Raw genomic sequence first — 24,488 nt, 5'->3', positions numbered from 1 at the left:
AAGAGACACAGGCAAAGCTCTTAACTGAATAGATGGGAAACTGAGGCCCATGGACTAGAAGGTCCCTCCCAGAAAACACAGAGCCTTGGAGCAGCCTGGGGAATAACCTGCTTCCAATCTTCCTGGGAGATTGGAGCCAGCCAAGAATCTTTGGCTGGAAGTGGGCCCTTTAAATCTAAGCTCCACCTTTGCCTAGAAGGGGCTCTAGGAGAGTATTTATAAGGGGGTGTGCCTCCTCTCTGCTCCACATAACTCCTGCTCCTGCCTTCTGACCTCACAGCCCCTGTCCCAGACCCTCTCCAGTGCCCACAGCCACACATAAGTGTCATGGACCTGCCACCCTTTGACAGGTGGAGAGACTACTTTAACCTGAGCCAGGTGGTGCTGGGTATAATTCAGAGCCGGAAGCAAAGACTGGAGGATGAGGTGTCTGAGGAACTGGCCTCCAGGCCCCAAGGGATGAGTGAGCGGGGCCTGGAGGTCTCCCCCGGAAGTTTGGCTACTGCATGCAACTTTTGCAAGCACAACGGAGAGTCTCGTCACGTCTACACCTCACACCAGCTGAAGACGCCTGAAGGGGTGGTAGTGTGTCCCATCCTGAGGCATTACGTGTGTCCTCTCTGTGGGGCCACTGGCGACCAGGCGCATACACTCAAGTATTGCCCACTCAACAGCAGCCAGCAGTCTCTCTACCGTCGCAGTGGACGAAACTCAGCTGGTCGCAGAGTCAAGCGATAAGTGAGGCCCTGTGAGGTACCTATCACCCACGTCCCAGACCCTCCTTCTGATCCTAGCACCCTCTGCTATGCTCACCCAGCCCTCTGGAGGTCCCTGGATCTTAACGTTCTCTGTGCCTTCAGGATCCTGAAACATTGGGAAATACTGGCAGCCCAGACTGTGTCTCGGACATGGTTACTGGGAGAACCATTCTCCATGGACCGTGTGACTCTTGGGTGGCTTCTTTTGGATTATGAGGGACTGGTGATGACGCTAAGATGGTCTCTTTGACTTCTCGGTTCCCCTGTGAAGATCCCTTGGGGGAATCCTTGGATTTGCCATCCTGTAGAATTCTAGTCTGACGGGCCAGTCTTCAGAATCTGGGGACAGGGCCAGAGACGGATCCCGATTGTCACTGCCAAGAAGTTGATGCTGGCGCTGACTGTGAGACCATCCATCTATCTTCACCTTCTTCAGCATTGGCAGACTCAAAATTTCTCCATGGACCATTCAAGTTCAGCCCTCAGTTCCGTGATCGTGCCGTCTGTCCGAAATAAGAGGGTTCAGGAACGAGAGGAGGGTCGGGTCAGGACCCCCTGGGAAGGCTGCCAGATTATTTGTAACCTCACAGACTGCTTCGGGTGAGCTCAAGCCCACAGATCTCTCGCTTCATTACTAACCCCAGTTCACTCTGTTCCTGCTCCCAGGCCCAGTCGTTGATGGATCCCTACCCCTCGACCCCTGTGGGTGATAGACGTGTCTCTCTTCCACCTGTACAGTATTGTTGAGTGTGTTAAGTCAGTGTGCGTCCCATGGTGAGGAGAGTCTGAGACCTCATGGGAATGGCGACTGCTCAGGTTTTAATGTTAGGGTCAGAAAAGAATGCCAGTTGGGTTTTATGCTGTGTAAGAGGTGGGCTTGGATAGTGGATGAGGAGTGGGTGCTGTCTCCTGAATAAAGTGTTGTTGTTAGTCGGCGGTCTTTGAATTCGGTCGGCCAACTTAGTGGACAGTGTCTTTGGGGGCTGGTAGAGAGAAGCGAAAGAGGAAACCATCAGAGGGGCAGGAAGGGGGGGTTCCAGAACTGCAGCCCAGACCTACCTTGAATGTCTTCCCAACATAGGTTGTCTAACTGGAAACAGGTTCCCAGATAATTCCCAGCCTCAATCTATACACTTTTTTAATTAAAAAAAAAAGTGTGGAAAGGCCATTAAAAGCAATGCTTTTAATGCTAGCATTCAGGAGGCAGAGACAGGTGGATCTCTCTTATCCATTCCAGACCAGCCTGGTCTACAGAGTTCCAGGACAGTCAGGGCTACACAGAGAAAACCTGTCTTAAAAAGAGGGAGGGGGGCTGGAGAGAGGGGAGGGGGTACAACATCCAGACAGTAGTCAAATAATTCAAGGGAGTCTACTTTCTACCATGTGGGTCCCGGGGAATGAACTCAGGTCTCAGGCTTAGCGGCAAGTGCCTTTCACCCATTGGGGCATCTTGATGGTCCCTTGAGTCCCTTCATTCCTTCCTTCCTTCCTTCCTTCCTTCCTTCCTTCTCTTCCATTTCTCCCTTTCTTTCCTGTTCACTGGAGTTTGAACCTAGGGCTCTATAGGTCTGGTCACCCAGGGGTTCCCCTCCTGTCATACAAGACTATGAACTGCTAGGTCTGAGTTTTGATAGATTTTAAATGTTGGGCTATCACAAAACTGTTAGAAAAAAAAAAGTATAAGCCAGCATCGGGGAGTGGCAGCACTCCTGCCTTTAATCCCCAGCACTCCGGAGTCAGAAGCAGGTGGACCCAGCTGCAAGGTTCTCTTGCCCTCTTACAGCATCCAAGGCACCAGCACCAGCAACCACATGCACATACATAAAATTAAAACAGAAGGGGTTGGGGATTTAGCTCAGTGGTAGAGCGCTTGCCTAGGAAGCACAAGTCCCTGGGTTCAGTCCCCAGCTCCGAAAAAAAAGAACCAAAAAAAAAAAAATTAAAACAGAATCTTAGGCCGGTGGTGATGTGGCTGGCACTCTTGAGACAGGCCTATCTCCGTGAGTTTGGGGTCACCCTTGTCTTCAGCGCTAGTTCCAGAACAGCCAAGGCTACATAAACCTCACATCTCAAAAAGAAAAACCAACCAACCAACTGCCCACGGGCCCGTTCTCTCTCTCTCTCTCTCCCTCTCCCTCCCTCTCTCTCTCTCTCTCTCTCTCTCTCTCTCTCTCTCTCTCTCTCTCTCTCTCTCTCTCTCCTCTCTCTCTCTCTCTTTTTCTTTTTCTGTGTATGAGTGTTTTGCCTACTTGTACGTTTGTCCACCACGTCCATGCCTGGTGCCAGCAGAGGGCACCAGTGCTGGAGCTAGGATGTATGGTTATGAGCCCCGCGTTTGGGTACAGAGATCCTAACTCTGGTGTTCCTGGGAGAGATCTTAACTGCTGAACCATCTCTCCAGCCCAACCTCTCTGCCTCGGGTCTTAATACAGATGTCACCTTTTCTTTTAAGTGTGATGTCGGCACATGTCTTGTCGTCTTTGTGCTAGCCTCGCTGGAGGCTGCAGTGTTATTATTGCTGCAAGTTCAATGCCAGCCTGGGATACTTAGTGAAATGCCCTCAGAAACAATTTTTTGGAAGTGAGCACGATTTGTATATAGATGGCACCTTGATCTATGTGGGAGCTCGTACGTAACTGTCCGATAGATGAACGAAGCTCCGTTTACCCAATGACCTTGAAACTGCCGGCAATGAAAATTTTCACAAGGCTGAACTCTGTCACCCAGCCATCCGGCTATCCAGTTCATTCAGGCGGTGCTCTCGATTCACTCCTGCTCTGCGCTTTTGATTAAAATGGGCCGTGGCCAGGATCGCCATCCCCACCCTTCAAGAAACTCTTGCCTTTGAACTCCCTCTCCGACCATGACGTCAAATTGTGGACAGGGAGCCTCCCAGGCACGATTGGGAGGTTGCTCGGTTGCTATGGTTACCGCCTCTGCATGGGCGGGGAATAGCTCCGTGGTGCCCCGCCTCAATCCGTAGGAGGTAGTTCCCGAGTGATCCTGCGCAGGGGAGGGATAGGGCGTGGGCAAGGAGGTTTCCTAACGCCCCCCCATCCCCACCCACGCAGTTGTCATGGAAATGAAGCTCTTCTCCCCCCCTTCTTTCAAATAAAAGACTTCCTTTAGCGGAAAGAGTAGGCTAGGGGACTACCCAAAAGGAGGAAACTCAGCTCGGTCCTAGCGCTCTCCCCAGCATCTCTCTTCTGCTGCGCCCGCACTGGGATTCAGTCCTGGGTACCATTGCGGGCAAGTTGCCAGTGACACGCATGCGCGCTGTAGATATGCACATGCGCAATTGGGCACAAGAGAACAGGGAACCTATTTCAGCGCTAAGTGTGCGACTGCGCAGTTATGGCCTTCTGGTAAAGCAAGGCAACCGGCAGTTCTGCGCTTGCGCCGTGCTGAGAAGCAAGGCTGAGCGAACGCAGTTCTAGCTGTCAGGGTGTCTGGAGACCGCGTTCCCCCGGCGCGCATGCGCGTTGACTCCCGATGCTACTGGGGGCGGGGCCCAGAGGGGGAGGGAGAGGTAGGGGGGAGGGAAGAGGCCGCAGAAGCCGAAGCCCTGACCCACCGGCAGGCAGGGGCTGCGGCGGCGCCGGTGAGTGACCCGCGGCCCAACTGGGGTCCCCATCCTCTGTGCTCCATCACTCTTCCTGGAGTCCCCAAAATCCTCGGGGTTCCCCCTCTTATCTTGGACCCCTGTTATCTCCACAACTCCCCTTCATTCCTGGCAATCCCAGCACCCCCATAATCTCTGCAGACCCTCAGCTTTAACATTTTACTCCTGTAACTAGAGGGTTCCATTTCACCTTTATTCCTGTACATCCTCAGGTCAGGGACCCTAGAACAGACACCCACTGCCCTGGGAGCCCCCCAGCGCTCCCCTCTGATCTGGATGGTCCCTGTCTGCTGCATTGCCCGGTTAGCATCACTTCCCAGCATCATGCATGTTCGACCCCCTGGGCATCCCCGATACTCTTGCGCTGTCCTGTTCTACTGCGCCCCCGTTCTCCTCTAACTCCTGCGGTGGCACCCTTTTTTCCCTTCCACTTTTGCTCACTTCCCTCCATCCTTCCAGACCGTCCGTCCTCCCAGTACCCATCAACTCCTCCGCGAGGCACTCTGCGGCCGCGTGAAGCACAAGATGGGCACTGGGCGGGTGTCACCTACGAGGAAGCACCTCTGATTGCACTCAGCACCTCGCCGCTCCCATAGCCACTTTTGCACCGGAGACCAGAGGAGCCCGTGTCCGGGCGACACGGGGACACCGAGCCCCCGCCAGCGCTGTTCGCCCTTTGCCCGCAGAGCCGGCGCCCCCCATGCGCCAGGCAGCCGATCGGTGGCGTCTGGGGGCGCCATGGCCTCGGCGACCGCGGCGGCGGCGCCGGGCGAAGCGGAGGAGACCACCCGGCTCCGCAAGCCGCGCTTCTCCTTCGAGGAGAACCAGATCCTGATCCGGGAGGTGCGCGCCCACTACCCTCAACTCTACGGCGCGCAGAGCCGTCGGGTGAGCGTGGCCGAGCGGCGGCGAGTGTGGGACAGCATCGCCACCAAGATCAACGGCATCACCAGCTGGAAGCGCACCGGCCAGGAGGTTCAGAAGCGTTGGAACGACTTCAAGCGCCGCACCAAGGAGAAGCTGGCCCGCGTGCCGCATTCCACGCAGGGCGCGGGGCCCGCCGCCGAGGACGCCTTCTCCGCGGAGGAGGAGACTATTTTCGCCATCCTGGGGCCGGGTGTGGCGGGGCCCGGGGCTGGCGCTGGGGCTGAGGAGTCCCCGGCAGCCGCCTCTTCACAGCCGCAGGCTTCAACCGCTAGTACACAACGGTATGTGTTGTCAGAGGACCGCAGGCAGGATCGACGGGCAGGTGAGTCCCAAAGCCAGCTTCTTTAACAACTGCAAACACTCCAGAAGCCTACAGAGTGCAATTCACGCCCAGATCCGTCAGGCTAGTTCACCACATTCTCGCTAAAAACCTAGGAGGTGGGTGCTGTCAGCCCCACTCTAGGGCTAGGGCTGTAAGGTCAGAGAAAGGAAACGACTTAGATGTGGTCACAACGGGCTTGTAGTTCTCCTACTTGGGAGTTGAAGGTAGAAGAGTTCAAGGGTAGCTTGTGCTACAGAAGGTTGGCTCAAAAGAGGGGTGAGGAAGAGCCGTCTGGGGATGCCTTGTTGGTAGAGTGCTTTCAGGGGTTCCAGGTTCTGACTGCATAGACCTGTGTGGTAGCACAGGACTGGAGTCTCAACACCTGGGTTATCCTTGGGTGCATAGTGACTTAAAGGCAAATCTGAGCTCTGTGAGATCCCACCTCCCCAAAATAATAATGGAAAAGACAGAAAAGGGTTGTCCCTGCTGGTTCCACAGCCACTTGGTAACTGTCAGAGGTAGGCATGGAACCGGTCCTGGGAGGGCTGGCTTGGGATCCGGAGCTGGACCGTTATCATCAGCCTGGCAGGATTTCAGTAGGTGGGACTGGTCTTTTCCCCCAGCTACTGCGGAGGGCTGAGAATCTGGGAGCTCAGTGTCTGCCTTGGGCTCGGGTGTGAATTCAGTACTAATTTGAGAGTCTTCTGGGAGCCTTGCAGCAAATGAATGGAGAAGGGCGGGTTAGAGCTAGATCACTTGACCAGCGTGCCTGGGGCTCTTAGAGTTTGTTCCAGCCCTGAAAGTGAATGAAGAGAGCTCTGGGGTAATGGGAGGAGTTGTGTGCAAGGCACTGCCTGCAGGCTGAGTCCAGTAAATCCGTGTACACTCACTCCTGTTCCTGCTGAACGGAGATGAGAAAAGTGCATTTCCCCCTCCCAAGATTCTGTGAGCACAGCGATGACAGGCTAGCTCCAGCCTCAGAGTGCCTGGCTGGCCTGAGTAATGGCCAACAGTGGAGGTCTTCACTGCTTCACCACTGTAAACCAAGGCTTGGAGAAGTCCTGACTTTCTCAAGGTCATGCCTGCAGAGCTGCTGTGGAGATAATCCGTCTGTTCAGCCTCCATGCTGGATTTCTTTGAGACATGGCCTGATGTACTCTAGGCTGGCTTCGAACTCTACTATAGAGTTGTGGATGACCTTGAATTTCTAATCCTCCTGCCTCCACCTCCCTAGTATTGGGATTACAAGAAAGTTCTGCCATGCCTGGTATATACAGCACTGGGGATAGAACCCAGGGCTTCCTGCGTGCTAGGTAAGCACTCTACCTGCTGAGCCATGGCCTCGGGTGTTTTCTCCATAGCTCTTCTCCCAGATCCCTGTCCTATGTTGACACAAGTCAGGGGTTGACACAGTTTTCTGGTGCAGAAAAGAGTGACTCAAGGTGACAGGATGGAGGACCCAGGGCCCGAGGGAGTCAGATAGATAGATGTGACACAGTCTTGGGGGTGTGTAGGGGACTGGCTCCTGGAAGGGGGTGATGTCAGATCTGACATACACAGTGTGGAGGAGGAAGGGCTTGGAAAGTCGTCCTGAAAGGAGGAAAGGCATCCTGTGCAGCAGCCTGAAGACTCAAGGAAGTTTGGGGAGGGTTGGATTGGAACCAGCAGATCACAAGGAAGACTTAAACTTTTAAGAGGTGATCAGAGAGAGAGCAGCCATGTGTGTTGAGTGAAGGTGATGGGCTTAGAACATGTGAGCCTTGTGTGGTAGTGCCTGCCACTAGTGAGGTAGAGGCAAGAGAATCAGGATCTCCCTGTGCAGCCTGGGCTATATGAGAGCCAGTGTCAAAAAAACTGGGTGCATGGACGAGAAAGAGGTGTGCTCTGGGGGGGATGGGCATGATCCTACCAAGTAATTCTTTTCTTACTGTCTGAAGTTTTTTTTTACTTAATTGTGTGTGTGCATGCTCACCCATGCATGCATGGGGAATCATAGGAAAAGTTTCAGAAGTCTCTCCATGGTGGGGTCTCAGATCTCAGGATTGAAGTCACTTTATCAGGTTTATGAAGCAGTCTTGGTAGTTCATAGGATTCAGAAAGGTTCATTTCCCCACCTGAGGTCACACAGCAAACAAACAGGGTGACATTGAACAGAGTCATATGCCTGGCTTCTAGTTAACTTGCACTTGTCACCCTTTAGCCAGACAGTTAATGGGGAGGACAGAATGCAGTCAAAGGTTAGCTTGTAACTCACGCAGCAGGCGTGTAGGAGCCAGGAAATCCCCCAAAGCCCAACATGTATTCTCAATTTGAATCATACATCTTTCTGTGAAACCAGGGCAATAATGTTTGTTACATGTTCATGTATTGTGTGCATGCATATAGAAATGCAGGCTTGCATGCATGCAGCCCAAAGTTGCTGTCCAGAGTTGTTGGTTGCTGCTCTGTCTTAGTCTTTTGAGTCAGGGTCATTCAATCAAACCCAGAGCTCACTGATGGGGCTCCACCCACTAGTCCACTTGCCACGGGGATTTCCCAGTCTCTGCCTTCCAGGCCTGGAATATAGGCTTGCTGCCATGCCTGCCCACCATATATGTGGTCCTCACGTTTCCATTGAAGCATCCCCTGAACTCCCAAGCTTGCTTACTTACAAGTTGTCATCCTTTTGGGGTGGATACTGGGATATACTGGAGGACAAGACAGAATCCTCCCGCTGAGGGAACTCATGTAGTTGGGGGATACATGCCACAAATAGTCAACACACTGGACCTAATGCCATATGGACAATTGCTAGAGAGAATGCCTATTGAGAGGCCAAGGCAGTGGCAGCTCACACTGAAACCCCAGCGCTCAGGAGGTCAAGGAAAGAGTTTGAGGCTTGCCTGGGATGCATCAAGAGACCCTGTGCCCAAAGTAGTTAAGAGTGACAATTTTTTTGTATAACAGGGATAGTCAGAGAGGGCTTCTTGGAGGTGGTGAATTCAAGCAGCAACTTAAATTCAGTGGTTGAGCCTACCTAGTTGATATCTGCAGGAAGAGTGTGGCAGTTAGAGAAAACCACAGTAAAGGCCCTGAGGCAAGAATATCCTTTTTTAAAAAAGATTTATTTATTATATATAAGTATACTGTACCCGTCTTCAGACACACCAGGAGAGGGCATCAGATCTCATTACAGATGGTTGTGAGCCACCATGTGGTTGCTGGGATTTGAACTCAGGACCTGTGGAAGAGCAGTCAGTGCTCCTAACCACTGAGCCATCTCTCCAGCCCGGCAAGAGTATCCTTAACCAACTTTTTTTTCCTCAAACACAAGGTCTCTTTGTGTAGTCCTGGCTGTCCTGGAACTCCCTATGTAGACCCAGGCTGGCCTTGGACTCACAGAGATCTGCCTGTCTCTGACTCTTGAGCACTGAGATTAAAAGCCTGTACCATAGCACACAGACTACCTGACAGCTTAATACTGCATAAAACTTGCAAAGTTGCTATAGTCACAGGGGAAGATCAGCTGGGCAGCTGTGAGCAGCTGGCTTGCATCTTGGCTCGCACCAGGAACTGAACTAAGGATCACTTATTTTTGATGGAATATTTAAAGGACATGACAGCCACGCACGATGGCACATATTCATATAGTTCCAACACTCTAGGAGGCAGATAGAAGGGAATGCGCCCAAGGCTGAGGCTAGCTGTTCTACACAGTGAGTTTCAGGCCAACCAGAGCTACACAGCAGAACCCTGTCCCACCAACAGAAAAGACACCGCCTCCCGCAAAAAGCTGCGTGTTGCAATAAGCACCTTTAATCTTGACACTCTTGACACTCGGGAGGCAGAAGCAGGAGGATCTCTGAGTTCAAGGACAGCCTGGTTTACAGAGTGAGTTCCAGGACAGCCAGGACTACACCGAAACCCTGTCTTAAACAACAACAGATCCCCCCCCCTAAAATGGAAGGGAAAAGGCCTATGATGTGGCTTAGTGGGTAAAGGTCCTTGCCACCAAGCCCAATTGATGACTTGAGTTTAATTCCTGGGACCAACCTGGTGGACAGAGAAACAAGATGTCCTATGACCAGTACATGCATAACATAGCATGTGTGTCGGAACCCCATAAATACAAATAAATAATTTTTAAAACACACAAAAGGGGTTGGGGATTTAGCTCAGTGGTAGAGCGCTTGCCTAGGGAAGCGCAAAGGCCCTGGGTTCGGTCCCCAGCTCCGAAAAAAAAAAACCAAAAAAAAAAATAAAAAATAAAATAAAACACACAAAAAAAATGGAAAAAAAAGGCCTGAGCCAATAGCTTAGTGTTAGAGCCCCTGCCTAGAATCCCACAGTGAGGGGTTGGGGGCGTGGCTCAGGTAGAGCTCCTGCCTAGGTAAGGCCTGGAGTCCCATCCCTGGGCTGGGAAAACAGCACTGAGAACAATGAACCCTTAGCTGGTAGAGCTCTCCCAGAATGATTAGACAGACAACAGAGCATGGATTGCATGCCCAGGAGAAATGCATTCTCAGAGAAACCACTTAGGTTTGAAGCCAGAGCCAAGAAAAGAACTAGCAGCCACTTTAGATAACAACCAAGAAATCTCTCCTTGAGGAGGAAGCACTATGGCCTCCAGGCATGGAGGACAGCACAGTGATTGTCCTATAACCCTAAGCAGTCACTGACTGTCTGCCTCTACAGGTCATCCTGCTCATGATACGTTGTGTAAGTGGAAGCAGACAGCACACAGTCATTTGTGTCATGGTGGCTTTCCGGAGTTTTCATGTAACCATGCAAAATTGACAGTGGAGAAGAGGCTGAGGGTGTGCTAGATGAGTGTCTTGAGTGAGGGTTCCTATTCCTGCACAAACATCATGACCAAGAAGCAAGTTGGGGAGGAAAGGGTTTATTCAGCTTACACTTCCACACTGCTGTTCATCACCAAAGGAAGTCAGGACTGGAACTCAAGCAGGGCAGGAAGCAGGAGCTGATGCAGAGGCCATGGAGGGATGTTACTCACTGGCTTGCTCAGCTTGCTTTCTTACAGAACTCAAGACCAGGGACGGTACCACCCACATGGGCTGGGTCCTCCCCCTTGACCACAGCGGGGTCTCATGGAGGCATTTCCACAACCGAGGCTCTAATTTCTGTGATAACTCCAGCTTGTGTCAAGTTGACACACAAAACCAGCCAGTAGAATGAGGCTATGGAGTGAGAAGCATCTAGATCGGGTGTTGGGTGTTGACTTTAATTAGGTTTATGTGGAATGGCGTCTGGACAGGGATAGTGTCTTAAGAAAAAGAGCCAGATGTGGAGGTGCAGGGCTGCAGTCTCATCTACTAAGGAGGCTCAAGTACCAGGGTTTGGAAGTTCAGGGCCAACCTGGACAGTTTAGCAAATCTGTCTCAACAAGCAGGCTCAGCAGTTAAGAGCATATACTGAGCCAGGCAGTGGTGGTGCACACCTTCAGTCCTGCCTCTCAAGACGAAGAGCTCTGTGAGTTTGAGGCTCGCCTGGTTTATAGCATGTCTAGGACAGTCAGGGCTCTATTTATACCGAGAAACCCTGTCTCAAAACAATAACAGCAAAAATAAAATAAATAAAAGAAGCTGGGGCCAGAGAGAGCTCGGTTGGTAATAGGCTGGCCACAGAAGTAGGAACTCAATCTGAACTCAATCCCCAGAACCCAGCTGGGCTCCAAAGTCTGGTGTAGTTCACATGGATGAAATCCCAGCACTGAAAGAGCAGAGACAAGAAGCCCCTCGGGCACACTGGCCAGGCAACCAAACCAAATGAGCAAACTCCTGGTCAGGAGTTGTTGAAAACTTAGTCCTTATACACGTGCATGTATATACCTTCCCTACACATACATGCACACACACACAGGTATGCACATACCTTCCCTACACATGCATGCACACACACACACAGGTATGCACATACCTTCCCTACACATGCATGCACACACACACAGGCATGCACATACCTTCCCTACACATGCATGCACACACACACAGGCATGCACATACCTTCCCTACACATGCATGCACACAGACACACAGGCATGCACATACCCTCCCTACACATGTACACACACACACAGATACACACAGACACACACAGATACACACAGACACACACACACACACACTACTAAGACAAGGTGTGCTTATGGTAGAAGGCATACCTAACACTGTTCCAACTCCAGGATGGGAAGAGAATGGGGGATGACAGTTGTGTTAGCCCCAGCAACTAGAAGATGGAACTGCTACCTTCTGAGGCAGGAGCGGATGAGGAAATGAGGGGTGGTGGGTCAGGAACTCAGTTCAGTAGTGAGTTTGAGGTGTCCAGACAATGCACGGGTGGATGTGAGCATAGCCTCTAGAGAGCTGCTCTAGCTCGCGAGGCTAGAGAACATGGTCCTCTCAGCAGACAGTTTAAATCCAAGAGTGTGAATGATATCTCAGGTCGTGAGGACCCACTGGGATAGAACTAGGAAATCCTGCCGTCCTGGCTGGAAAGAGCTTCCGAGAGTTAGAACCAGTGTGCTAGCCACTCCGCTTCTCTCCATGAACTCCAGCTGAGAGGAGCAGGGTTGAGTGTCCAGATGGTTCTGGGCTTTGTGGAGGCCACAGAGCCTCTTGCTACCAAGGGGTCAGTAAGACTTGCAAGGCTTTTTGTCCCCTAAAGCTGACCACCAGGTTGCCCAGCTAGCTCAGTCGGTAGAGCATAAGACTCTTAATCTCAGGGTCATGGGTTCGTGCCCCACACTGGGTGCCATTCATAACCATGAGGGCTTTCTCTGCTTGCCCCAGCTCTGAATACTGACACAGAGACTTATATTTACTTATAATAGCATTAGGCCTTAGCTTACTCTTGTTCCCAGCTAGGTCTTACAACCTACAGGCTGTCGTGAGGCTTGGTACCTCGCAGTCTCACCGCCTGGCACTGCTTCTTCCTGTCTGGCTGGCAGATTCTCCCACGCCTGACTTTTTTTTTTCCCAGAGTTCCTATCTCTTGTCAGATGTCCCGCCTAGTCTCCCCTCCTTTGCTATAGGCTGTCAGGTTTTTTCCTTAAACCAATAGGAAGGTGAGAGGGGGAGTTCTTACAAAATCCAATACAGGTGCTGAGCATCTAGAATAACAATACGGGAAGTCCGGACTGTAATCGGATGTCCGCTTGGTACAGAGATCAGCGTGTGGAATAACACAACATCAATCTTTACACAGCACACAAAAGGACCACCCCAACAAAGTTTAATGCATCCACTCCACTGTTTTCAAACATTGACGTCATGGGCTGTCTCTGACAGGCTCTAACTTAGGTATGACTAGTGTGCTCATTTGAGATACAGTCTTGCTCTATAACCCTAGGTTGACTAGGTTGGCCTGAGGCTCCAAGCAGTTCTCCAGAATACAAGTATTTCAAGCAAGAGCCTCCATAGTGACCTAGCTTTTTTTTTAAATTTTGATTGTGTGTGTGTGTGTGTGTGTGTGTGTGTGTGTGTGTATTTCTGAGTATTGCTGATGCAGGAGAGATCTTAAAATGTTTTTATTCCTTTTGATATGGTCTAATGGTCTAATGTAGTCCAAACTGGCCTTTAATCTGTGTATACAGTGAATACAGGCCTTAAACTTCTCAAATCCCCTGCCTTGGCTTCCTAAGTACTGGGGTGCCAGCATTCCTGAAGGGTGTGGTCTTTGCAAAGCCTAAATCAAGCCAGGTGTGGTGGTGCCCACCTGTAACCCCTGCACTTAGGAAGCTGAAGCAGAAGGGGTTGGGGATTTAGCTCAGTGGTAGAGCGCTTGCTAGGCCCTGGGTTCGGTCCCCAGCTCCGAAAGGAAAAAAAAAAAAAAAAAAAGAAGAGGAGGAAGAGGAAAAGGAAGAGGAAGCCGAAGCAGGAGAATCCGGAGTTGCAGACTAGCTGGTACCAGCCAGAGAAACCCTGTTTCATTGAAGAAGGAAGGGACTGAGCAATTGCTCTGGGGAGAGGAAGCCAAAACCGGAAATGAAGCCTTGCGGGCTCTTTGTGACTTATCTAAGGTCTCTCTCTTTACAGATACACCAGCCCAGAGCAAGGGAGGCTCCAGCAGCCCAGAGTCCTGGGCCCGGCCCTCTTGCAACCCCCAGGAAGCCAAGGAGCGTGAGTCCCCGTCCCCTGCAGCCATGCAGCCTGTCCAGCTGCCCCGCCTGGCCTTGTCTCCACCCCTCCCTGCCCCTCCACCGCCACCCACGGCGCTGGCCCAAGTGGCACCCTCATCTCCTAGCCCAACTCCTCCTCGGCCCACCTCAGCCCCAGAACAGTCCCTGGACTTCCTGCGGGCTCAGCAGGAGACTGCCAATGCCATCAGGGAGCTGGCTGGCACCCTTCGGCAGGGACTGGCCAAACTGAGCGAGGCCCTCAGCGCCCTGTTACCCCTTCTGCCGGGAACCCCAGCTGACCCGCAGCCCCCGCCCCCGCCGCCACCTCCGCCACCACCTCCCAAGCCAGTCCTCCCACCACCTGCCCCCAAGGTGGAGCTGGCCCCAGAGCCTGTGTCTGTGGTAGCTGCTGTTGTGGATGGGGCTGTAGTGGCAGCTAGGGGAGTGATCATCTCCCCTAGGAGCGAGGAAGGGGTGCCCAAACCACCCCCAGTCGCACCACTTCCCCTCCACGACTCACCCCCACACAAAAGGAGGAAAGGCTTCCCTACGCGAAAGAGGCGGGGCCGCTGGAAGTCTCCGTGAAATCTACCCCTGTCCACGCTCCTGCCTGCAACCCCTCTCCCTGCTTGGCACAGTCGAGGAGGAAGATGCTCTTTGCCTATCCCAGCTGCACCCTGGCTTCCTGCTCTAGGGAAGTGAGCACCCCACTTCCTGTGCTAGTTAGTGCCTGATTCTCTGGGTGAGTCCCCGGGCGGACTCCCTCAGCCCCTTTCTCTGGTACAGTGGTGTCCGCCCGACTGCCTCCTGTAACCCCATCTTCTAAGCCATCAATTTTATGTTACTATATTGCCCTTTGTGGGGTGGGAGAGGGATCTCCTGGCTCTGCGACTTGCCCCTTTGCCGAATAGTTACTGTTCTTGACTTGAAGAGAAGCAACGTGTGGGGACCTCCCCACTGCCCCAGCCCAGACTTCTTCGGAAGGGTTGGAAGTTGCTAGACAAATCAGAATGTAGAAGGTGGAGGATTCTGAGGAGGAGGCAGCAGAATTCTGACTGGGGAGGTATAGGTTGGGTCCTCTGCCTCCCACGGCTGCAAGGTGTGTCTGACCTCTGGAGCTCAGCCCCTCCCCCCCCCTTTCTCTTCAGTGCTGACAAGATGTCAATAAACTTATTTTCATACAATTAACTTGAGGCTCTGAGACGGGCCTTGGGAGGCCAGCGTTTAGGATTGCTCCACCCCTCCCCTGGTAGGCCACACCCTCCCGGAGGATATGCCTCCTGAACCTGAGGCAGGTGATTTTCCCCCTAAAAGCTTTAACTAACCCTGGTGTAGAAGTACACACTGAAGGTTGCAATCCCACCAGTTACTTCAGCAGTCTGTTACCCTGTATTTAAAAAAAAAAAAAAAATCCAAAGAACGTTACAAACAGGATTGAATTGGAGTTTATCTAGGTCTGTTAGAAGTTCAATACAGCAACTTGGGTGGTTAACTCGGGCAAGGACAGATAGCCTGCCTGAGGGTCAGACCCTAGGAGTGTACGGAACAAGAAACAGGCTTAAACAGCCTTAAAGAGCTAAGGGATTGTGGCTCACATGTGCAGTTCCAGTACTAAGAAAGCTTGCTTCGAGTTCAAGGCTAACCTGTGCTTCAGAGACCTGTCTCTAGAAAAAGAAAACAATAAATAAATCCAGGCATGGTTAATGTACTTTTGAAATCTCAGCCTCCAGGAGGTTGAGGAAGGAGAAATCCTGAGCCTCGGGCCAGCCAGCCTGGGCCACCTAGTAAGGCCCAGTTTCAAAATAAAAATACAGGCTACTAGCACATCTCAGTAGTAGAGCACTTAGCATAAAGCCCTGGATTCCATCCCAGCACCACGTATAAGCAAGAGAAAGTAAATAAACAGTAGTACACGAAACCAGTGGTTGTGAACATAGTATCTCCCAGGAAACGACAAAAATAGGCAATTTGTTTAAGGGAGGAGTGTTAAAATAGTAATGCAGGTGGTAGGTAAAATTGTAACGCTGAAATAGAAAGCCTGGGCTGCTGTGACTACTCTGGGGTGGGGGTGAGAAAACCGCCAAGCCTCCACTAAGTGGAAACCTGGAAGAATGCAAACTGACAAGACATTCAGAAACAAAAAAATGTTTTTTTGAGAGCACCAGCGGGGGCCCAGGCCGAATGAGGCGAAAGGGCTGATGTGAGCTAGGACCTGGAGACATACATCGCTTCTCCCTCCCCCACCCCCACACTACAAAAAAATACGAAGAGAAAATATGGGGTGCCCAGAGCCAGATTGGGCCCACCAGGCCATTAAGCACTTGGAGGTTTGGTGTTGCCCTTCCCAGCAATCTCCTCTTGGCTCCTTCATTCCAAATCTACGAGTAATAAGAGCCCCCAACCCCAGCCCCCGATGGGGGGCGGGGAGCGAAATTCCCTGCTAGTAAGGGGGGGGGGCAAGGATTGGGAAGGCCTCCCCTAAGCTTCCAGGCAGAGGAAGTACGTCACTGCGTCCATCTCGCAGAGCATTTTGGGAATTGTAGTGAAATTGGGGATGTACTGAGAAGCCAGCTGTGTAACCCTTTAGAGACCAAAGTACGTGCGCACCTGGAGCAGAACTGGAAGGCTCAGTGAACATTCTTTAGCAGATGAGGAAACTAAGGCAGGCGCCTGGCTCGGAAGCCTACAGTCTTCTCATCTTGTTGCCTGTGGGGCGCCCTTGAGGCTAGTTACCTAAGACACTGGGGAGTGGGTGGGAGGACAAACTGCTAAGTAGACGCCACTCTCAAAGAGAGTTGCCTGAACCATCCCCTTGAAACCGTCCAATCAGAACCTCTCCGCCCCATCCCAAAAAGCTGCTGCCTTCCTAACCCGTTATTGGCCCTTCTCGAAGAGGCGGGATTCTAAGAGAGGGCAAGACTCTTTTCTAAAACTGCTCAGCAAATCAGAGTAGAAACTGCTTTCCGAGATCTGGGTATGGTCCCAGGCCTGTAAACCCACCGAGAAGGCTGAAGCAGGGAGATTGCAGCAAGAATGAGGCCAGCCTAGGCTACATAGGCTAGCCTTCTAGGCCAGCCTGAGCTAAAGAATAAATCCAAGTCTCAAGAAAAAATGGGGAAAATTGCATGCCCTGCAACTTAACCACCTCGAGCATTTATGAAACCATTACCCATTTCCTGGATCCTGTGTGCGAACCCCGGCTTTTTGTCGAGGCACAGTGAGAATTAAGCACACAGAGACCAGCGCGCGCCCTCTTTTCCCGCCACTGCTTTCTGCCCAGTCCCCTTTAAGAAGCAGTCCCGACGGGACTACATTTCCCAGAAGGCTTTGCCCGCGCGTTATGTAACTTTCCCTGCGAAGCGGCCTCTGGGGCAGAAGAAGGAGGAGGAGGCGACGGCGGCCGTTGCAGCGGCGTCGGCGGCGGCGCGAGCGAAGCGGCGGGAGCCTGGGGCGGCGGCGCCCGAGGCCCATTCAGGAGCTGGAGCTGTGCATCTCGGCTCGCGGCGCGGACCGGACGGGGGCGCCGACGTGCGTGCTCGTGGCTTGCCTTCTCCACCGGAGGCGGGAGTGAGAAAAAAAAAAAAAAAAAGGCTGAGGGCCCAGGGGGCGGGGAAGGGGGGCCGGGCCTGAATCCGGCGGGGAGGCCGAGCCGGAGGCCCGACTGAGCGGCTCGCGCGCCGGTCCCCGGGCACGGCGGAGTGAACGTGGGCGGCGGGTGCACAGCGGGGGCACCTGGCGGCGCTCCGGGGGGCGCCATGGCGTCCGTGCAAGCGTCCCGCCGCCAGTGGTGCTACCTGTGCGACCTGCCCAAGATGCCGTGGGCCATGGTGTGGGACTTCAGCGAGGCCGTGTGCCGCGGGTGCGTGAATTTCGAGGGCGCGGACCGCATCGAGCTGCTCATCGACGCTGCCCGCCAGCTCAAGCGCAGCCACGTGCTCCCCGAGGGCCGCTCGCCCGGACCCCCGGCTCTCAAGCACCCGACCTCCAAGGACCTGGCCTCCACGGGCTCCCAGGGCTCCCAGTTGCCACCCCCGCAGGCCCAGGCGCAGCCATCGGGGACCGGAGGTAGCGTCTCAGGCCCGGACCGCTATGACAGGGCTACTTCATCCAGCCGCCTGGCGCTGCCTTCGCCGGCTTTGGAGTACACCCTGGGGTCCCGCTTGGCCAACGGGCTGGGCCGGGAGGAGGCCGTGGCGGAAGGGGCACGCAGGGCTTTGCTTGGCTCCATCCCCAGCCTGATGCCCCCCGGGCTGCTGGCAGCTGCAGTGTCTGGCCTCGGAGGCCGAGCTCTGACGCTGGCACCTGGCTTAAGCCCCGCTCGTCCACTTTTCGGCTCCGATTTCGAGAAGGAGAAGCAGCAGAGGAATGCGGACTGTTTGGCAGAACTGAACGAGGCCATGCGGGGCCGGGCGGAGGAGTGGCATGGGCGTCCCAAGGCTGTAAGGGAACAGCTACTGGCGCTGTCTGCCTGTGCCCCTTTCAATGTCCGATTCAAGAAGGACCATGGGCTGGTGGGACGGGTGTTTGCCTTTGATGCCACTGCCCGCCCACCTGGCTATGAGTTTGAGCTGAAGCTCTTCACCGAGTATCCCTGTGGTTCTGGCAATGTGTACGCGGGGGTCCTTGCAGTGGCTCGCCAGATGTTTCATGATGCTCTTCGAGAGCCAGGGAAGGCCCTGGCCTCATCAGGCTTCAAGTACCTCGAATATGAACGCCGCCACGGCTCAGGGGAATGGCGCCAGTTAGGAGAGCTACTTACGGATGGGGTCCGAAGCTTCCGAGAGCCTGCTCCTGCGGAGGCCCTGCCCCAGCAGTACCCAGAACCGGCCCCTGCTGCTCTGTGTGGCCCACCACCGAGAGCCCCATCCCGGAACCTGGCGCCCACGCCACGACGTCGCAAAGCATCCCCTGAGCCCGAGGGCGAGACAGCTGGGAAGATGACCACCGAGGAGCAGCAACAGCGGCACTGGGTGGCACCAGGCGGTCCATACTCTACAGAGACCCCTGGTGTGCCTTCACCTATTGCTGCCCTTAAGAATGTGGCGGAGGCTCTGGGCCACTCACCCAAGGACCCTGGTGGGGGTGGAGGCTCTGTCCGTGCAGGGGGTGCTAGCCCTGCAGCTTCCTCCACGACCCAGCCACCAACCCAGCATCGTCTAGTGGCACGCAATGGAGAGGCAGAAGTCAGTCCCACGGCCGGGGCTGAAGCTGTCAGCGGGGGTGGTAGCGGCACAGGGGCGACCCCTGGAGCCCCCTTGTGCTGTACCCTGTGCAGAGAAAGGCTGGAAGACACCCACTTCGTGCAGTGTCCCTCGGTACCCGGACACAAGTTCTGCTTTCCTTGCTCCCGAGAGTTCATCAAGGCACAGGGTCCAGCTGGAGAGGTGTACTGCCCCAGTGGAGACAAATGCCCACTGGTGGGTTCCTCTGTCCCCTGGGCCTTCATGCAGGGCGAGATCGCTACCATCCTTGCTGGTGACATCAAGGTCAAGAAAGAAAGGGACCCCTAGGTTGCCACTGCCGTCAGGCTGCTTCCCCTCCCCCTTAACCATCCACCGCGACTGCGGATAAATTATTCCCTACCCCACCCAGCCCAGTACCACCCTAACCTGTGTAGATACCCTTTCCTCTGCCCAGATGGGTCCCCTGGGGTAGATACATTGTGGGTGGGGGGAAGAGAGCTTGTGGCTCCTGTCAGAGCGGGTGTTTGGAGTTCCTGGGCCCCTCCAATTTCTTTCTCCTTTCTTGGCTTGGCTTTCCTGCTGTTGGTAGTTGGGGGAAGAGGTACCCCGCTTGTCCTTGAAAGGGACCTCCTGAGAACTCGCTCTTTATAAACGAAGCAAAAGCATTTTATTGTTCCCTTCTCCCACCCTTTTTTTCCTTCAATAAACTGAGAGATGGGTTGTTTTTTTCCCCCTTCTTGGTCCCTTTAGTTTTATGAGATGCTGCGCCCCCTTCAGGATTGGACTTGTCCTACGAGAGAGGACTTCTGCGTTGTGACCACTAGGTGGCGCCTTTTGTCCAGTGGGCGGCTGTTTGTAGTAGTGTACATTTGCTGTGCTCTGATTAAAAGGTGTAGTCGAGGCCGGTTTTGCAGACGATGGTACTGAGATTCTGACAGGGTTCGGCTCCTGCACGGCGCTCACAAAGAAACTGGGGAATAGGTTTGCGTTGTAGCCAGCACTCTGAATGCTGAGACGTCAGAGGGAAAGGAAGTAGGAGGCTTTCTCCAGGTAGTTTACTTGAAAATATTTCTAGGGGAACTGTCCACAGAGTAAGTTGAACCTCCCTGAGTAAACGTATATGGAAGCAGGATGATGCCTTCTTGCTTCATATGGTGCCAGAGAGATGGACACACCTGAGAAACCTGAACTGGGCTCATGCCCTTCATCTGGGAACAGTGGCTATCACCCTAGAACACCTAGGAGCTAAGTAAAAGGCTCCCACCCGCCGCGGCTGCTTCTGATGTGTGCGCGGCCTTGTCCCGCACCTGTCCTGGGTGACTGATCATTAACCAGGATTTCCTGCTGGCTGGCGTCATGGGGCGGGGTCTGGGGCCTAGGCAGGCTATGGCAAAACAGGGGTTAAAAGGAGGGGGCGGCCCCAGGAACCATGTTCCGGCCCTTACTTGAGACCCTAATTCGTGGAAGGGATGAAAAGCTGAGCCAACGGGACAGTAAATGTTAAGTGAGCCCTGAGACCCAAGGGTATTCCTGATTTCCTTCTCAGGTGTCTGCTCACCTGAACTTGAACCCTCACTACCTGTGTGCCCCTCGTTCACCTGAAGACACATGCCATCTGCAGGACCCTGAGTAACATTTCCCCCACCCCAGTATTGAGCACTTCCGTGCTCGGGCAACCCAATCCCGGTACTACCAGCCGGGCTCAGGGCAGGGCTGGAAAATCTCTCCCTGATTAAATACAGCAGGTGAGATACAGGAGCAGGGGTGGTGCTGAATAGAGCACCCCTCCTTCAGAAGTCTCCCCGACTGGTCAGGGCGGCAGACCCAAGCACGGTCTCTCACCCCCCCCGCCCCCCCAAATCCTCAGGGATAGAAGCCTCACACCTGGCCACCCCGCTCGCTCCAGGAAGGGCTCACAGCTGTGGAAGACACCTGGTCCTTTAAGAGCAGCTGGTAGGTGGGGGCGGGGGGCAGGGGAGTCACCCCCAGCCTGGCTGCTGTGTATTTTAGATAGGGATTGAGTTAACTATTAACAGAATAGACAGTCTGACCTGTGTGGGTGTTGGGGGTGGGGGGCTGGGTCAGTCGCCCTCCCCCCAGTGCGCAGGTGAGAGGTTAGATTTGGGACCAGAGAAGTAGGCAGAAAGACTAAAAATGCTGCAAAGACACTCAGAAAATGTGGGAGACCACAGAAGCTGGAAAGAGGAGCAGCAGGAGGCCAGTTGGTGAGGGCTGGGAGTGAGGCTCAGTGGTAGAACCCTTGACAGAGGGATTGCCTAAGGCCCACCAATAAAGAGCTGGGGGTGTGGCTCAGTGGTAGAGCCCCTGCCTAAGCATCTGGGAAGCCATGGGTTCCCACAAAAGCTTTTTAAAAAATGCATATCCAAGGGGGTTGGGGATTTAGCTCAGTGGTAGAGCGCTTGCCTAGCAAGCGCAAGGCCCTGGGTTCGGTCCCCAGCTCCGGGAAAAAAAAAAAAGAAAAAAAATGCATATCCATTGCTGTTTTATCTACATGTATCTCTGTGAGATGATGTCAGATCCCCTGCCATGTGGGTGCTGGGGACTGAACCTGGGTCCTCTGGAAGAGCAGTCAGTGCACTTAACCCCTGAGCCATCATCTCTCCAGTCCACAAACACTTTTTTTTTTTTTTTTTAATTCACTGAGCCAGAGGCATGGAAAATAGAAAACCTCAGAAATGAGGCAAAAATTGAGAAAAACCTAGAGAAGTGAGTTTAATGCAGAGATGTCCAGAAAGGGTGAGAAAGGCCAAGATGCCAATCACAGGCTGGGAGGCAGAATGCTACTCACAGTCCTAGCACTGAGGCAGAAAGATGGACAAGTTCCAGGCTGCATGGAAACAGCCCATCTCAGAAAGCAAAGATAGAGAAAGCAGCGAGGAAAAACAAGGATGTAAGGTCTGTCTCACTACTGCACTATGAGCCCCTAAGGTGTAGGCCAGGGCTTTCTTCGTTCCCACTGTACCCACAGCGTCACCCAGCCCAGAGCTAGTTCAAGGGATACACGAATAAACAGGGTCCTTAACCCTCAGTAAAAATGTCTCAGCCACCATAGGTGACAAGTCGTGGGTCAGGTGCTGCAGTGCCTCTGTTCCCAGAAACTACTGATCAAATGAGACACAGCAGACCCTTAAAATATGGCAGCCACAGGACCTCAAGTCATAAGGAAAGACAGGCCAGGCAAAGGATTGCACTTGGCTATTTTTGAAAGGATTCATTGAGCGGAAGAAACATGTCGAGAGAGATGAGTGTGGCTCACATGTGCAAAGGTCCTGAGGTAGTAACCTGCTTGCTTCCTCACAGAAGCAGCCAGGAGCCAGAGCAAGTAGATAACAGGCAGATCAGACCTCTGTGGGGGAGAGGCCACCTAAGGATCTTAGGACAACCAGGGACAACCGATGCAGACAGACAGCAACGTGGAGAAGTCCCGTCCCTTCCACAGTTTGCTCCACTGGGAAAACCTCCTAGAACCTGTGGAAAGGATTCTGGGTCCCCCGGTCTGCCTGCCCATGCCCTGCCTACTCACACCTTGGGCAGAGGAAGCTGGCAGGCCCCCACAGGAACCTTTGTGTGGGGGGGGGTTGGAATAGAGGCGGGTAGCAGGAACGAAAAGAGGAGTGTCTCGAAGGCAGGCAGCAGGCTGTGACTACACAAAGGCCCCAGTGTCTGCCCCTCCTGCCCCCATACAGATATAAATAAGATGTGCATATACCTTTTTATATATACCAGCGGGCTGGGGCAGAGGCTGGGGGCCCGCTCTGTCCCTGAAGAGCCAAGGCACAGCACAGTCTGCCACTGTGGCCAAGCCTCGAACCAAGTGGGGTGGGAGAAGCTTCCATGGTGACCCCAGAGTTGGAAAGTGAAGTTGGAGACCGATCTGAGAAACTCACCGGGCGGACAAGAAAGGAAGGAGAAAGACCGACAGCAAGGGGAAGAGATGGCAGGGAGAGCCAGAGCCATGGAAAGGCAGGCAAAAGGAAGCCGGTACAGAAAGATACCAAGAGATTAAAATACAGGGGGCACGGGTCTGTGGTGGCCTGTCACCCCAGCACCTGGGAAGTGAAGTTAGGAGGAACAAGAGTTCAGAGCCATCCTTGGCTACAAAGTGAGTTTGAGACCAGCCCGGGCTATATATCTGAAAAAAAAAAAAAAGAAAGAAAGAAAAAAAAACCTCCCTCATTCCACTAAAACAGATAAATTAAAAAAAAAAAAAAAAAAAAAAGACTAGGGTCAGGCACATAGTTCCCTTGGCAGAGTGTTTGTCTGGTGTGCAAGAAGCACTGGGTTCGATACACAACACCTCAGAAGCTGGGCATGGTGGCTCATGCCCGTAATGGCAGCAGTATGGAGGTAGAAAAAGGAGAAGGGGTCATCCAAGGCCACCCTCAGCTTCACAGGGAACCGGAAGCTAGCATAAGAGCCTAGAGCAATGATTCTCAATCTGTGGGTCGAGACCCCATGGGGGGGTCAAATGACCTTTTCCCGGGAGTCACCTAAGGTCATCTGCACATCAGATATTTACAACATCTGCATCTAAATATCAGATATTTACATGAAAGTAGTAAAAGTATAGTTATGAAGCAACAGCGAAATTATTATGGTTGGGGGTCATCACCATATAAGGGGTCACAGCATTAGAAAGGTTGAGAAGCACTACCTCAGAAAGAGACAGAGAGACAGACAGGCAAACAGAGACCTGAGGCCAAGACTGGGTCTGTGAGTTCAGGGTGGCTGGGGGCACGACAGTGGGCTGCGATCCAGCTGGGCCGGGAGCAGCCCTAAGAGAAGGGAGCAGAGGTGAGGGAGGTGCCCTGGCCCTCCGGATCCTCCTGTTTACCTGAGGCAGGCATGGCAAACAGGCGTCCAGCCTGGACCACAGCAGCCAGGGTAGGCTGGGCTGGGTCGGGCCGCAGTCCTGGCACCAGTGGGCCCGACACGCCCACCTGTGGCCTGAGTGGTGAGTAACACACAGCGGCACCAGGGTAGATGGTGACACATTCGTGGACAGACACAGTGACGCACAGTGACCAATATAGGCAGATGTGCAAGTCTGAGGGACAGAGACACAATGTTACACACAGAAGAGGGACACGTAAAGGTGCCGTTATGCATGGGCCCAGTGACAGACAGGATGACCAGTGACAGACCAAGATACAGAAGCACACACTGAAATGCTAAAAGACACCCGTCGCACACAGAACAGCAGAGAAGCAATATCAAAATGACACTAAGAAATGTAAAGAGCTGTATGACAAACATGACCTGAACACACACACACCCTCATATACACACATATATAATCACATACAATCATACATACACACATACACACACTCATTACATACAATCACATACATACACACTCACATACACACTCACATACATACACATTCACATACATACACATATACATATGCATACTCATACATACACTCAAACATACAACCACATACATACACATATACATACACACATACACCCATTCACATACACACCTGTGAACTTTTGTGGGTGAGGCTCCTACCATACCAAATTGTGACAG

At 53.1% G+C, this 24,488-nt stretch overlaps 3 protein-coding genes and 1 non-coding gene across 4 annotated transcripts; all 4 read left to right on the top strand.

Annotated features, from left to right (window-relative positions):
- The first annotated feature begins 254 nt into the window (after positions 1–254).
- Positions 255–1,688, top strand: Nanos2 (nanos C2HC-type zinc finger 2). The gene has a single exon (XM_032896206.1). The coding sequence runs from the start codon at positions 328–330 to the stop codon at positions 736–738; it is 411 nt and encodes a 136-aa protein (XP_032752097.1). The 5' UTR covers positions 255–327; the 3' UTR covers positions 739–1,688.
- A 2,602-nt stretch (positions 1,689–4,290) lies between these two features.
- Positions 4,291–14,933, top strand: Mypop (Myb related transcription factor, partner of profilin). The gene is made up of 3 exons (XM_032894337.1): positions 4,291–4,359; positions 4,840–5,629; positions 13,663–14,933. Exons 2-3 carry the CDS (start codon positions 5,119–5,121, stop codon positions 14,328–14,330), a joined length of 1,179 nt encoding a protein of 392 aa, XP_032750228.1. The 5' UTR covers positions 4,291–4,359; positions 4,840–5,118; the 3' UTR covers positions 14,331–14,933.
- Positions 12,307–12,379, top strand: Trnak-cuu. Its single transcript has one exon. It is a non-coding gene; the product is annotated as a tRNA-Lys (tRNA).
- A 2,172-nt stretch (positions 14,934–17,105) lies between the features above and the next one.
- Positions 17,106–19,664, top strand: Irf2bp1 (interferon regulatory factor 2 binding protein 1). The gene has a single exon (XM_032894336.1). The coding sequence runs from the start codon at positions 17,501–17,503 to the stop codon at positions 19,253–19,255; it is 1,755 nt and encodes a 584-aa protein (XP_032750227.1). The 5' UTR covers positions 17,106–17,500; the 3' UTR covers positions 19,256–19,664.
- Positions 19,665–24,488: the final 4,824 nt, after the last annotated feature.

This window comes from Rattus rattus, chromosome 2 (genome assembly GCF_011064425.1).
Source record: "Rattus rattus isolate New Zealand chromosome 2, Rrattus_CSIRO_v1, whole genome shotgun sequence".
In the NCBI taxonomy this organism is placed as follows: domain Eukaryota; kingdom Metazoa; phylum Chordata; class Mammalia; order Rodentia; family Muridae; genus Rattus; species Rattus rattus.
The sequence above is the reverse complement of the archived record's forward strand: the minus strand, read 5'-3'. Positions and strand labels throughout refer to the sequence as shown.

What these genes read in the sequence shown, in the direction of transcription:
- Nanos2 (XM_032896206.1), top strand. Translation starts at nt 328, where the DNA reads ATGGACCTGCCACCCTTTGACAGGTGGAGAGACTACTTTAACCTGAGC.
- Mypop (XM_032894337.1), top strand. Translation starts at nt 5,119, where the DNA reads ATGGCCTCGGCGACCGCGGCGGCGGCGCCGGGCGAAGCGGAGGAGACC. An exon ending in CAGGCAGGATCGACGGGCAG is followed by an intron (nt 5,630 to 13,662) that starts GTGAGTCCCAAA and finishes CTCTCTTTACAG; the next exon opens with ATACACCAGCCCAGAGCAAG.
- Irf2bp1 (XM_032894336.1), top strand. Translation starts at nt 17,501, where the DNA reads ATGGCGTCCGTGCAAGCGTCCCGCCGCCAGTGGTGCTACCTGTGCGAC.